The sequence below is a fragment of the Empidonax traillii genome, unplaced genomic scaffold (genome assembly GCF_003031625.1).
Source record: "Empidonax traillii isolate 1590-97213 ecotype Southwest subspecies unplaced genomic scaffold, ASM303162v1 scaffold135:size1941959, whole genome shotgun sequence".
Lineage (NCBI taxonomy): Eukaryota > Metazoa > Chordata > Aves > Passeriformes > Tyrannidae > Empidonax > Empidonax traillii.
Window position 1 is genome coordinate 67,481 of NW_020955328.1, and position 15,317 is coordinate 82,797.

The following is a 15,317-nucleotide window of genomic DNA, read 5'->3' on the forward strand; positions in this document are numbered from 1 at the left end:
AACAGCTATTGTTGGTGTGGGGTTTTTTGGTGTTGATTTTTTTCTTTTTTTTTTTCCTTTTTTCTTTTTTTTTTTTTTTTTTTTTTTTTTTTTTTTTTTTTTTTTTTTTTTTTTTAGTATATCGGTTACAAATTTCCTGTGAAAGCAGAACCAAAACTTTAGTGTCTTCCAGTAGCTACACACATACACATGGACAAAACCAAAACACCACAGTCGTGACGGTGTGTTTTTACAATATCTCAGATAACTCTACCACTGCTATTAATCACAGTCATTTTTTACAGTAATTTAAAATTGATCCATATCAACAAGACAACAAAGTAAATGCTTCCAATGGTGGCTTACTTTGCACTGACTTGTACTGCAGCCTTAGCACCCACTGGACTAACAGTTTTGTGTTGTACAATTTCATTTATGCTTCCTCCATTCAGCAGGTTAAAAGAATGTGCTTTTCTGTTACAGACTGGAGGCACTAAAGGTGCTGAAACAACTTGTATTGTCTTGTATGTTTTCTGGGCACCCACCTTAGCTTCTGTCCATTTCCCTTCTGTGTGTGCTTTAACACTTTCATAGCCTACACAGTTTAAGTGCTGACCTCACAGAGACTGCAGCAGTGAGGAGCTGCAATCAGAGAATAGGATGGCTGTAGGCTCAAACTCACCCTCAGCAAATAGCCTGCTTAGGAGGACCAATCTTCCATGAAAACACAGGTAAAACTGAAATCCAATTGCAAGCTGAATGCCCATGAACCACTGCATGCCGTTTAATGTGGACAAAGTGTGTAACCAAGAATTCTGACCACAAAGGAATGTTCTAAGAGAAAACAGAATTAAAACTGGAGATTCATTATGCAAATCCAAAGGACTATTCCAAGTATAGCTGGGGGAAAAAACCCAAAAAATCCCATGAAAAAACTAGTTGTTCAACATGCATGAGGTTTCCGGCTATTGCCACAGAATATCTGTTGAACTGCCAGCCTAGTTCTGAGATGCCTAAAATCACATTCATCTTGTTCATGCTCTCAGCTCCAACAGAAGTTGTTTTACCATTTTAGTGGCAACTGGTTGGTGCTTTCAAAACCAGTGAACCTGGCATTCGATGTTTCAGAAGATCAGTTCCTAATTAACAGGAAGCCTTAACCTCCAAGCTAATGCCTGTACGTATCACTGTTTTGCCAAAGTGCTCAGCTGGAGCACCTGATCAGGAGATAAACCACTCTATCAATGAGCAATAAGCAGTGCTGGAATTATGCAAATGCCACTGAAGTTCTCATATATTGTATGGAAACAAAGTTAGGGGAAATATTTTCAGCTTGATTTCAATACCATGTGTAGAAACTTTGAAATCATTACCATTCTAAATCACACACACACACGTATTTGTTTTACACTCATAATATTCTTAAAGGAAGCCAGCACACTGACAACTACAAAGTGACCCAGCCATTAATGAAAATACACAAAATCAGCATTTACATGACATGGTACTCTGCAAAATGACATTATGTCTCCAAGAGTAAAAGACAGCCTTTCCTAGAGAAACCTAGGAGATTTCTCTAACCTTGTGCTCAGACACTATTTCCTTCAGTAGAGTCACAGAATTACACCCAAATCTCTCTTTTGAAAAGAACTCAACCTTTCTACTACAACAGTCTCTTGGATGATAGAGGTAGATGGCTAAAGCAACAGGAGCTTTGAACTTTGCAGCTGGAATAGTGATTACTATCAGAAGATTTGTTACGAAACATTCAGTGCTTAGAAAGAACTTTGTTATCAGTCAATGTTGCTTTTAGGTCCCCTCGGCAAACTTAAAATTTGCCTATGGAGTTCCTCACTCACAAGCCTTGTATTACCCTGCCTGTTTGAAACTAAGAAGCAGGAGCCTGCTAACAGTGAAGTCGCTGGAGGGAAATGGAGTCTGGTGTACCCATGCAACCTCCTCTTAATGCAAGAGCACAGGAGAAGAAATGGACTCTGTGGTTAGAACTAATACACACAGTTGGGCCAAGACAGAGCACAGAATAATTCCTCCAATTTTTTGGGATATGGAACTGTGATACTACTGGCAAAGCATTTGTAAAACTGAAGACTGCTTTCAATATAGTTTGCGAATTATCTTTCCTTTAGCTTTTGTAGCTGCCTGACTTGGTAACAGCATAAAACCCCAGCCCCTTCTAATGTATTTACCTGCTCCCAGTAAGTGTGAGCTTTCAAACTTTTTACATCTCCTAAATCTTTTTCATGTGTTCCCTTAAAGGACGTATTGCACCAAAAAAATTACTGATGTGCCAGAGATATTTCAGGAGATTTGAAATAGGTAAGTGACAATCTTGCCAAGTAAAGTATGAAAATGTAAATCAAGGATCTCCCTTTATAAGATATTTTGCTGCCTTTTAAGTCAAAAGCTGCATTCCTATGCCCTTCCAAAAGCACACTGAAACTTTAGGGTTAACAGGGAGTATAGACTTAGGTTTACTTCTGCAGTGTCTCAATAGTTTTCCATTGCATTTCTTACTTGTTTTACCGTCAACTATCAAAATCATTAACCGACTTGTTGAGACTGTTTCTGGTATACCAAGACTTGAAAAGGGGGTGGGGAAGCACAACAGCCTCTCCACTCCAATTCCCTGAAATTAAAAACTAACAAACAAACTTGAAAAAGAAATGTCCTATTGACTTCCAGCTTTCTCAATGTTAATAGTCTGGTTTTACCTTTTAGAAAAAGGGGGTTTTATGTGCACTTGTAACTTCATTGCAGGTTTTAAAACATGCATCAGTTCAGTCATGAAAGTTCTCTTGATGAATTTCAGTGGAAGTGTCTGCATGAAGAATCTGCAAACTGTTACTATGTTCAACTAACTACAACACTTTAGAATATTACTACTTAAGGAAAATGTCACATATTTTACTTCTACTAAGTCCATTGGGAGATCAGAGAGAAATTTAAATCTGTAGAAAAATGTCTGTTTGGCACCTGTAATTTGGCACGTCCATTCTTTGAAGCTCAAATGCTGTAATTCTGAATGCTATGGATTGTCTTAACACAGCAGTTGCTATAAAGCATAAGAAGGTAAACAATTTACCGATATACCTCATTACTTTTCTTTTCCTCCAGTGTAAAAAGTCCCCTGAAGTTCACAAATCCCTTAGTGAAAGGGTTCCCTTTAGCTTACCCTCTTAAGATCTGACTTGGACTGAGATGAGCAAAGCCATCTCCTTCCTGAAGTAGTCCACACATTTTCTGCACAGTTATCAAATTCCACAAAACAACGTGATCTTCATACAGTTGCACATTACTTTGTTTAACACTAACTGCTTCAAACTGTGGCCAACACACTTATTTTTAACATGAAGTTTTCATAATCTGGTTCATAAGTGAAGTTGTCATTTATTTGTCCACCACCTCACACAAACATGAGTGCCCATGTTGGGGTCTGTTTACCAACACCACAAGCTGAAAGGAAATCTTGGGCTTAAAGGACCCAAAAAGCATCTTTTTATACGAACTCTGACCACCCGTTATTGTAGTTCCGATCTCTGCTTCCCTTGTAAGTGTGCCACTTTATTGAAAAGTGGCAACAGAAAGGACTATTTAAAGTGTAAACCTTCTCTGTAACCTATGTGACCTACCATTTATACTTTGGATGCAGCTAAATAATTAGCTCATACCGCAACCCTTCTTCTGAGCAAAATCAGCCTGCTTTAGCTTTTCCTCTTATTGCACATATTATATCTGTTGTAAAAAATAATCAAAGATATTTCCTGTTGCTTTGATGTTGTAACCACTTGCACTAGTTTTAGGTTGTTTTAAAATCTCCCAATAAACATGACAAGAGGAGCTAAACTGCAAGTTCCCCAATTGGTGTAAGAAGGCAGATTCAGAACAGGGAAGACTCCAAGGTACAGGTTCCCATCTACATCTCTTAGTTTGGAGCAGCCTAAATATTATCTTTGAGGCATGCCTACGAGTTTAACGGGGGGCACCCAAGATCTACATTCCCAGTCTTCCTAGGGAACAGATTCAAATTTGTGAACACCTCGAACCCAAGCAATGGAGGGCAAATGCCTGTCATGATCCTTGTCTGATTCAGGCTGGCTCTGGGCACGCTCTGGCTTGGGGTTCAAGGAAGGTGGGTCAGGCTGCTGCACAGACATAGTCCTGCGGAGGTGGTTCCTCTTGCGCAGAAACTCGGGTTGGGAGTGGAGGCCGAAGCTACCTTTTCTCAAGATCATCCGAGAGTTGTTCTTTTTGGGTCGTGAATGGAGACTAAACTCCAGCGAGGCCAAGTGGGCTGCATAACCTTCACTGAGGAACTGAAATAGGAAGGAAAGAAAGAGTGACAAATTACTGCTGCCTTAATCTCTGCGCTCTATGAGGGAGTAAGTTTTGATCTTTGGCATCCCAGTTAGACACCTACAGAGTACTAATACCCTTCTCAATTTTTTTTTCAGTGACCTATTCAATTTGGTCATTCAGCAATATGCAATGCATGCACTTGTAGATACAGCCTGCAGCCGCTCAGTTCTCTTAACCATCCACTTTGCCAGAAAATGCCTCATTTGTAACCAAAATTGTCCTTCTTTGAAACACTGTTGCTGCTCTGAGTGTGTGTGTTTGCACATGCATTCATGCGTTTCCTTGTCTTCCATAGGACTTCCTGATTGAGTAGCAAGAGTTACTTACTTGACACTGTGCCTGGTATTTCTTGGTGGGTCGTCCAACTATGTAGATCTGGGATGGTGACAGAGCCAAGACACTGTACACAGAAATATCCTTCATGGAACCATATGCAGCACAGATTTTGATGTGGCACTGAAACAAACATTACTTCCAAAGTGAACGCTCTCTTGAACACTCTGCAGCTACAAGGCTGGCACTTGAATTGCAATGAAGCAGCACATGAGTTCATTGTTAACAATCTCATTCTGTAAACTACAGATATCTAAATCTGTCTGCTTGCATGCCAGCAAGAACTACAGCTATGCACACAGGAAAATCCAAGCAGTTCATTTATTTATTTATTATGATAGGAGGTCCCTTTGGATGTTTTATCAGCCTTCCTTGCCCTTGAAAAAGTGAGAAAAGAAATGAGGAATGGCAAAAAGACATTGTGATGACCAGTGAGATTCACTGTTCAGAAAGAAGGGAGATCTCTTAGTTTACAGAATGACATTCACTGAAAAGAGGTTCTAAGACTATGAATAGGTTTCTAGTACCTCTTGCATGAGATTCCGGAGAAAAATGGTCTTTTGTCGCAGTGGGTCATGAACCAGTCCATCTGAGAAGAAGATCATCCCTTGTGGGAAGTTGTGTTGAGACAACCATGAAACCACACGCTGTTTTTGCATATCTGGACGGCCAGTGATATAGATAATCAGATATCCCAGGTCCTGCCAATGCCTGTCATAAATAGCAGGTAAATTATGTAGGTGCAGGAAGAGAAACAATACTCATAGGTCAGATCAGCTTCTTAGCCCAGTTAGAAGTCAGCTGTTATCCTTCAGCAAGAGAAGAACAGCATGCCTAAATTTCTGCTCCTATCAAGCAATTAAGTAATACTGTCCACACCTTGAGGGAGACAGAGGAAAGCAAGAGAGACTCTTATACAAAATATTATCTAAAATATGAGAGCTATTTAAAAATGTATTTAGAGTAGACCTTGCTACACATCAAGCCCCGCTATCTTTGAAACTCTTAATGAGATTTCCTGCCATTTCAGCTCTAAGGAAGGGAAAACCTTTGAAAATTGACATTCCTACATTTCCACGCAGGTTCCAAAATCAGAACTGCATTTCCCCATCCAGTGAGACATAGCTGACTTGCAATAATGGATTAAAAGGCTTTTAGTTTGCCTCCAAAAAACATTCTTGAATTCACAGCACCGGATACTTCTGAAGTACAAGTATGTGCTTATGTGAAGTTCATGAAACACAAAATACTCATGGAATCATTATTAATTCACCGCACATACTTTATGACCATATTCCAAAGAAGCAACTTTTAACCTTTAGGCAACTTAAAGTACAAATTTTTAAGTAATCCACAGCATTGTAGGATTCCTCTGAAAATCAGGCAGACCTGCTGTCCAAGCAAATATAAAAATGTATCTGCAAAGAGAATTGCTGTTTATTTAGTAAAAAAACCCTTTTCCTTCCTACTGTGTTCAGTAGCCATAGAGTTAGCGTTCAAACCTCACTTACCTGACAACATCAACGGCCCCTGCTCTCACTTTGGGGTCACTTCCCATAATTGAAACACTTGCTGCAAATGAACCATCAATGCTGAACACAACACATTCCATTCCTCGGGGAAGCACCGTCAGGTAACTTGCAGCACTGCTCTGGTCCCCTCTGGAGAGTGAAAGTAATAAATTTATTTAAAGAGCAAAATGTCAGAATGTATTTTCTGCAAGTTCTAGTTAATACTTGAAATTAGTTCTGTCTGGACCTACAGCTTTTTAATAAAAATCACGGTCAAATAGGGCTTCTGATTCCAGTCCTACATGGGGCAATTAAAACTTACACTTTCAGAAAGCAGCTTTCCAAAGAGAAATTTGGAAGGTAACTTCAATAAGAAATCACACATGTATAAATAGCTAAAAGAATTAGGGGAAAAAAAACAAAACCAGCCTGAAGTACTTTAACTACTACTCAAACTTTCTCCATAAGCTAAACAGTTGCTATTATAAGCATGAGCTATTCTTCTCTCATTGCAAATTACAATGGGAACGCCAGTCCAGGAAAGTTTAAAAAAAAAAGCCCACCCCAAAACAACACAGTAATAAAAGGCCCTTCTCATGGAAAGGAATGTGAAATGCAATCTTTTCCTCACAATGTCTTTTTCCCAAGAGGTCTGGATGTCAAAAAATGGATAAATCACAAGGCAATCCAAAGCTCTTCCCATCCCACCACCTCATGTTCCCTAAAAAATGTAATCTGAAACCACACTTCCTTTCCTTTAGAAATATTACTGTATGATCTAGGAAGTTATATCTGGTGATGCAGACTCTTAAAATATGTGCTGATAGCTTAACGAGCAAAACCAGGACTGTTTCTTTTGTTCCTCTTTGAAACTTACTCCAGCAGTCTAAAGCTTCACTTCTGAATACAACCTAATTTGTGTTTCAGTAACTCTCTTTTCTTGAATTTCTACTACATCGAGGTAAAACATTTTCTCCTGCTCATTTAGCACTACATAAGATTGTAAACTAATTTTGGACTTTGTTATCTGGTGGGTAACAGAACGTTCTGTTTCAGTTAAATTTGCCCCATTGATTTAATCTCTAAATAGAGATTAAAGGATTCAAAGGAAGTTTTTACTCAGTTTTGAAGTTCCCTCCTGATCACAGCTTTAGTTTCAGCTTGGCACTATTACCTGACCACCATTTTGATGGGATACACACCAACTCTCAGTCTCTTCTGTTCAGGTATGTTGTACGATATCCGGCCACTGCTGTTGGATATCTCTGTGTCAAAGTACACCCACCTACCCGAAGACGGCTCAGTCATTATGAAGATATCCACCTGCAAAAAACGACAGTGATCTAGTGGGATAGTCAGCAGAACACCCTCTATTTACAGGGCCTGTCAAGCCTAGATCATATTAGTATCTCCAACCACGGCTGATTCTAAAAGCTTACAAGGAAGTTTTGCAGGAATTTCAAAACCGTAAAAACTTCAGTTTTTACTCAATTAGCAAATGCTTCCTAACACACAACACAAGGGTTTATTGCCTTCGTAATTTAAAGCACTCAGCTTAGCACTACAGGTGCCAAACATCGGCATAGACCTCAGAAATTTGGCAGAAGGCCTAAACTAGGAAGAAGATAATTTCAGCTTCCATGTATATATTACATTTTTCAATACTAACTGTCCAAAATGGAAAATGTCATCTGGTTATTAGCAAAATGAAATCTTTCTCAAATCATAGCCTTGCCTACAAATGCAAAACCAGAACACTTCAAATTATCAAAAGATTTCCTCAATATGAGTTTCTTCAACTAAAATACATAAAGGGTATTAAATACTTTGCTGGACCTGAAACAGGCCAAGTGAAACCTCCATGCTACAGGTTTACCCTCAGCGCAGCAGCATTGCTCCCTTAATGTGCACAGAAAATCTTACAATCTCAGTGAATATAAACCGATGTGTTCACTTGATGCTTGGCTTTATCAGCTGTAAGCAGGCAGCTTTAGGAATGACAGTTCCAACTGTGTCACATTACTACTGATTTCTAAAACTTATCTTTACTCATCCATGTGTAGGAGAAACCACAGCCATGTAGCCTCCAGAATGCCTATTCCTTTATCCAGTTGTTTTACTTGGATAGTATGATACACAATTTTCCTTTAGTGGTTTGTCAAACCAAATTTCCTTCTTGCTCAGAGAGTCAATTGTCTCCAGTAGGTGGTCCAGCTGGATAGCAGGTTCAGAAATCACTGGACAGCACACTCACCACTAACTAAAGGAGATATCCAGCATCAGGTAAGATGGGTGAAGGCTGAGAAAAAGGTCAGCTTTCAGGAAAGCCTACTTAGAGCATATCTTTGCTGAAGTAGTGGGGGCTAGTAATGTATTTCCCCTCACTGTAAGGCTTTCTCTGATGCTACACATGTGTGCTACACTGAACAATTGTTTCTAGAAAAATAAGAAAATTGAGTACTCGGACTTCACCTTTTCGCCTGTTAAAGCCACCATGTCCAGAGGTCCATACATAAAGCGCCCAACTAGTACCTGAGGACCATCTTCTGCTGCAATGACATCATTAGCTCGGTGATTAGCAGTCACATTCTGAAATAAGAACAGAAGGTGGGAAGTGTAATGTGTGCTTTTGTAACGAGGCTACGCTCTCTATTATGTTATGAACAGTGACACAGAGACACAGTCCTGGACAGTGTGTCTGAGGTACATCACTGCATCTGAGAACACCAAGCAGAGCTGTGCTCCCATTTCAGCTGGAGTCTTATTTCCACTGATGGTGGGTTCCTGAATAGACTTTCTAGTGAGAGTGCTCAAGACAACAAAAAAAGAGAGAACATTTAGAGGAATGCAAATTAGCTTTCACTTCAAGTGGTGCCATAGATTCATCTGTTGTTTAAAGAAAGAAATATCTTCCAACATGTAGCGATAAACAAAAATAAATTGTTCCTATTCCCTAACTGTTAATTTGCTTGGCTCTGGATTAAGTTAAGAGGTTATTGCTCTTTAGTAATATTCAGTTATGTAAACTCATTCTCCAGGAGATCAAACTCCATTTAAATTTCTGCCAAGCCCATGTTCCATGGCTGCCACATATATTTAGATTCAAACTTACTCTCAATTTGACATGTGTCCTTTTGCGTAGCCATTTTTCTCGTGGATTAGATGGACTTAGTGTTTCTGGATCCAGGTTGTCATTTTCTTTGAAATTTATATTTTCGTACCTCATCACCTGAAATCATATTAACATTTTAATAAATAACGTGTGGCCTGGGGAGACCTGGTACTTGGCAAGGAAAGAGAAACTTATACTGCTGCTACAATTGAATGACAATACAGAGCCAAAAGCACTATGGAAGTAGTGAGACGTACAGGCCGTATGCCCCCATTAATTGTTCAGACAAATAAACTGCTTTCACTCTGTTGGCCAACACTTAATCTCAAATACTTATTGAACAGCTTTTTCCATTCACAACAGCTTACACACTTCTCCAGAGAAAATGGTGAAAACATAAGGTTGGTATCAAGTGACAGTCACATTGTCTGCTTATGCTCTGCAAAGTCAGTAAAACAGCTTAAGACCACAGAAGCTTTTTTTAATGTCCAGCTTGTGAACATGCAGAACTCTATTATGTTATACAAACTACATATTCTTACAACCTAAATATCACACACTTACCAAGAAACGTGCACGTCCAACTCAGATCTCAGGATACAACCCACAGAATTCAAGATCAGGATGTGGGTTATGCTACATTTCAATTGAAACCACAAACCCTATCTTACTGAAATCTGTGGGTTCCACTCTGCAATCACAGATACCCATCTTGAATGAGAAATAGCTTTGTCTGTCTCTTTCACAAGCTGGCAGAAAATTTCTCAAGTTGAACAGCTGGTTTTCTGTGCTGAAGTTTTCCACTCTGAGCATCCTTGCTAGAAGAGTGACCAGCACTGGGAGCAGGAGCTGGAGGGCGTTCACGCTCAGAGACCAGCTACAAGTAGCTGTGAGAGCGGCATGCCACTGACATCTGCCAAACACACAGACTGATTCTTGGGTTAAACCAAATTGTGACTGGCTATTGTGTGAGGGTTACTGTGGGTTCTTGGAAGAACACTTATTCTGCAAGTTTTATTTGAACACCACTTCATTTTTTTCTGCTGGCCCAGGTGAGATTTCTCAACCTTTGTCCGTTTGTCTATAGGCCAGAGTACTGCATTTTCAGTAAGTGACTGTGTGTGGGTGCCTAATTACGGAAGGAAGAACAGACCCATAGTAAGACTCAGAAATAGATTCTGAGGAGAAAGTGCTTGCAATGCCTCAAAATACTCCTGTAAAGGAGAGACTCACTTTTTTTACAGAAGTAGTACTTTCAAACTGCTGGTTTACTATCAAGTGTATGCTAATGTGATACTTAGTAGGGAGATACATAGTTATGTAAGCCTGGAGATAGCCTATTCCTTCAAAAACAGGAGGAAATTAACATATAATACAGGGCTGTAATGATGTGGTGCATGGGAGGGGTGAGTAAGGTATGCATAATAATGCAATATTCCCAGTCACAGTCAGCAGTGCTAATGGTGGGCTTACTGTCCCCTTCACCTCTCCAATAAATCCACATCCATCATTCCCACATACAGTTGAATGCGATGCAAACACAGTTAGCCATCTAACTGAACTAAAGATTAAAAGACCAACTCTTGGAAAATGCAACTAAAAATCGCAAGACTGTCTGCTGCGGATAGAAAAAGTAAAAAGATCAATGACCTGTCTTAGAATGAAAGCCACAACGTCTGTTGACTCCCAGTAGCTGGCATGGAAGAGATGCGGAAGGGCCACCGTTGGAAAGGCTGTCAGCACATCTGGACAATACAAGGCATAATCTATTCGTTTTGTTCCCCACCACTTTGCAGTAACTACAAAAAATAAAACAAAATAGCATAACATTTATGTATCTTATTAAATTTCTTGCTATCTTTACATTTCAGCTAGGTAATTGAACTAAGTTTTCTGGTTTTTTATCTTGACATTTAGAGCCTGTTGAAGGTATCTATCATAAACAAAAGTAGTGTTTTTACTAACTGCATCATCACTTAACTATCTGCAATCTAAACAGTTCTTCTGGGTCCAAGTTCTGGGAACCAGAAATCACCTCAGCATGATTCCCACTGCTTCCTGAAAAATGTACGGTGAAAGACTAGTACTTTTATGATCATAATTGCAATACTTCCCAAATAGTAAATTGAGTATCTATCTATCTATCTATCTATCTATAGTCCACATCAGGACAATATAATGATCTGTAGCACTTTTAATTATATATACTAAATCTTATCTATCTATATTGCTTCATGCATGGAACGTAATTGGAAACCCCTGTTACCTAGAAACTGTTATGGCTATTTATGAGTGGCACCTTACTATAAAACTATGACTTCACTTTATCTACTTAATTACAAACAGAAAGGGGAGATAAATTGTGCTATATAAAATTTTCTCCACAAACTTCCAGATACTTTTCCTTTTCATAATAAACTTTTCACGGAAAACACTGTGGACAGAAGGGCTGTCGCTACATCTAACAGCACACGGCACCAGGCTTCACTCACTGTTAGTGAGGCACGCGGATGGCAAGCTTTCTGTTGACCCTGAGTTTTCACTATTTGTGCTGGCCAAGCTCAACTTTCTTGTTTTCCCTTGTGATTGATCAGATGTATCTGGAGATCCAGAACCCTCCTGAGAGAAGGGTATGTTCAAAGAGCTGTTCTCAAGGAACAGAGCACTGTGGTTGTGGAGAGCATCACCTGCAGGTTACAGAAATGAAAACAACAACAACAACAAAGCAATTAACATCATCACTTTGAAATAAGTGTTCATGTGTATATTTTATTTGTTTATTTATTAATTCCTTTTTAAATACAGTGCTACTGAGCGTTTTCCTGAATAATATCACATTTAATGCTCATGAATGGAACTCCGTTCTTCAACATGACAACAGCATGACTGTATGGAGAAAGCACACTCTCCTGCCCTCAAAGTGCACTGGCATTCAACCCCAACCATTTTAAAGTCATTTTCTAAGAAGAACTACAGAGCTCTGGGAGTCTGTGATACTTCTCTTGTCCTCTTCCTGACATAAGCAAAAGGACTTCTGAAAGAGAATCTTTAACAAGGTTATCTGCTGGTTTGCATGTTACCATTTCATTTGACACCACGAAAGCTCTCATTTTAAGAACTACTTTCACAAGCCCAGGTATCAGAGAAAGAAAAAAAATACCGTCACTAGAATTAATCCTTTGTGAATGAAGAACCCGAAATTCCAGAAGAATCTCAAAGTGCTTGAATTTAAATGGGAGGACTTCACATTCACTGAAATACAACACATCTTACGTATAAAAAACCAGCAGTGATTGGGTAGAGCTTTAAATACAAAACCATACCGTGGAACATTTGCTGATCATTAGCACTCAAGAATTTTTATTTTAAAATACATCCAACAGACATGGTTCCCAGATCTTCATGCTTGTAAGGGAATCTTCTAACCCAGTGCTTTAGATGAACCCAAAGAGAACACCAGTAGTTTCCAAACCACTTCTAAAGCCTCTGTTTCAAGAATCACTGAAAGGGGTTACCTTAACACAGCAAATATGGTAAAACCTACCAAAAAAAGGTTTTCCATTTGAAAAAGAGCGTAAGCAAACTATTCTTCCTATGACAGTTATTTAAAGAAAGGTTCAGCTTTTTGAGGCAGCCTTAGCAATTTATGAGTGACAGAATTTGTGTCTAACTAACTAACTAGCAGGATTTCTGAGGTCACAGTCAGGCTTTACAGCAAGTCTGAAAGCAAAGCAGGGTATGAATTTCCATTGAAAGAAAACTCAGAAATGGGAGGTGAGAAGAGAGCACATATTCCCTAGTCTGGACTGTCCCTCACCTTAGCTACTCCTCAAATAAATTCATGAGGAGCAGCCATATCTTCACATATTTCAGTGAAGCAACTAGAAACAAACCTTCTGCAACTCAAGATCAGCTGCTGCTTTTCAAACTGATTTGCATCCAAGGTACACCATATTTGAGCAGATAAAAGAAAGGAGTTGCTGTACCCTAATGCACACAACAGGTTCCCAAATACAATTCTTCTAGCTCCAACTAATAGAAAACATTGGCATTTTACTGTATTAGCCTCCAACCTTAAACTCTGAATCCTGAGGAACCTTTTCAAATATCCCATTGAAGCTTGAATTCATGTCTGAATCTGTAGCAAAATGAATAAACCTAATGTGTAAGCATGTACAGATACAAAGTCCTTTTTTTGCAGAACGTGACAAGTCAAAGATACTTCACACCTACACGATTTTATCTTATTTTCTATAAAGCCAAAAAAGCACAACTCCTTCTACTAGCACCTTGCTCATCCATATATTCCTCTTTCCTCCCCAGAGATCAGTCTATTTCCATTTTCTTCCAGGATTCAAACCATTTTTATCCAACATAATTATTTGCTTAGTAGCCCACCTAGGAGAAGAGCAATCAAGACTGCTCAGTGCTCTGATCTGTCCTAGTACATAACTGAGGAGACCAACACAAACAATATCTGAAGATCTAGGCAAAGGTCAACTAACTGTAAAAAAAAATTGTTAAAATGATAGTTAAAGACGTGAAATTTTACAGGTGACACTTCAATAAGAACAGTCGTGTTGCCTTCCAATTGCTCTGTAACAAAACTAGTATCAATCTCATAGATACAATAATTTTTAATTAGCAATCTTCTTTGGTTCCATACGTGCTAAGTATGTGTGTCACTCAGTCCCAGATGATTTGGTTTTAGCACATTAGCACACTGGTATCTCAAATCCTCTTGAGCTGTGGAAGGAGAGAATGCTTAAGAAAACAACAGATAATGAGAGGTACAAAAACAAGCACTGTACCTAATTGGTGAGATCTTCCATCCCCTAGTGGGTATCTCTGGTACCGTGGGACACTGAATGGGGGAAGAAGATGGAATCTTTTCTCCAGCAATGGTTCAAGTCTGCAGGCAGAAGGGTCTGCAGAGTGAAAGAAACTGTACACTTGGCTGCAGGCTGGTCGGACCTGGCATACTTGGATAAGAATAAGACAGAGCTCAGTATTGCCCCTTTATGATTTTCAAGGAGTCTATACAGAAATATGGTTAATATGGTCTTCTGCAAACTCCAGATTAGCATACACCTGGCCAGAAGAAATTTAACTACATTGTTTCCTATTTCATATGCAAAGAACACTTCACTGCACATGAGTTTACAGAGAAATTACAATCTGAGATGCAGGCACAAAGCAGATGTGAGAACAGTCAAAGAAACAGACAGAAGCAAGGAAGAAAAAAGAAGTTTAAAAATCTTGTAAGTATGGTATTAAGCATTACAGCTGTGATGTTCAGCACTTCAAATATTTACCAGCAAAATGGATTGCTGGGCCTGTCACATCCAGAGGACTTAAACCTAGATGACAGCAGAAGCAGGCAGGTGACAGAAGGCAATGCAGCTTCTCCAGTCACCTTATGGATGCTCATGTATAGAAATGAGGTTGGTCATACTGTAAGAGCAAAGCAATGTTTATGGTTTTTGCTAAAGGTGTGCAGCTCCTGAAGGTTTGGGGCTACAACGGAGAATGCAAATCTTAAAATCATTTACTCAGTTAATAAGACATTCTTTTGACTAAATACACAGAACTGAAACATAACTTAGATGGGTGATCACATGAGAATGCTAAGGTCTGTAAGACAGTCAGTGTAGTCACTTTTCAACACACCACACTTCAATCACACTGAATCAAATCAATTTATTATAGGTTCATTAAACTTAGTACACTTTGTACAGTACTGCATTATATGTTACAATGGTCAGTTTATTAACTACAAGAGTAAAGCAATGACCCTGGTGGTGCAGTGGCTAAAACCACAGCGTTGTCAACGCTGAGATCTGGGTTCGATTCCCGGTTAGGACACTCCCCGGGCAGATGGAGCTCGCTAGCCCTGTAAGGCAATCCATCTACGTCCTGAGGACCTCGCTGCCACCGTCCAAGCGTGCTTGGCCCCGGCAGATGAACCTCAGGATTAAAGGGTGGGCTCAGTTCCGCGCACACTG

General features: G+C 39.4%; 1 protein-coding gene across 5 annotated transcripts in view; it reads right to left on the bottom strand.

Moving 5' to 3' along the window:
• Positions 1–2,240: 2,240 nt before the first annotated feature.
• Positions 2,241–15,317, bottom strand: part of PITPNM3 (PITPNM family member 3) — a 63,216-nt gene continuing 50,139 nt past the window's right edge. For 3 of the 5 annotated variants that reach the window (XM_027883827.1, XM_027883828.1, XM_027883831.1), the window contains 10 exons: positions 14,124–14,294; positions 11,805–11,999; positions 10,963–11,111; positions 9,313–9,429; positions 8,673–8,789; positions 7,375–7,523; positions 6,201–6,350; positions 5,217–5,400; positions 4,684–4,812; positions 2,241–4,313 (listed from right to left, as the gene is read on the bottom strand). In XM_027883827.1, the coding sequence (XP_027739628.1) occupies positions 4,008–4,313; positions 4,684–4,812; positions 5,217–5,400; positions 6,201–6,350; positions 7,375–7,523; positions 8,673–8,789; positions 9,313–9,429; positions 10,963–11,111; positions 11,805–11,999; positions 14,124–14,294 (1,667 nt within the window). In that variant the 3' untranslated portion in view covers positions 2,241–4,007. The remainder of the gene's footprint in view (positions 4,314–4,683; positions 4,813–5,216; positions 5,401–6,200; positions 6,351–7,374; positions 7,524–8,672; positions 8,790–9,312; positions 9,430–10,962; positions 11,112–11,804; positions 12,000–14,123; positions 14,295–15,317) is intronic. The other 2 variants (XM_027883830.1, XM_027883829.1) reach the window with 2 other exon arrangements.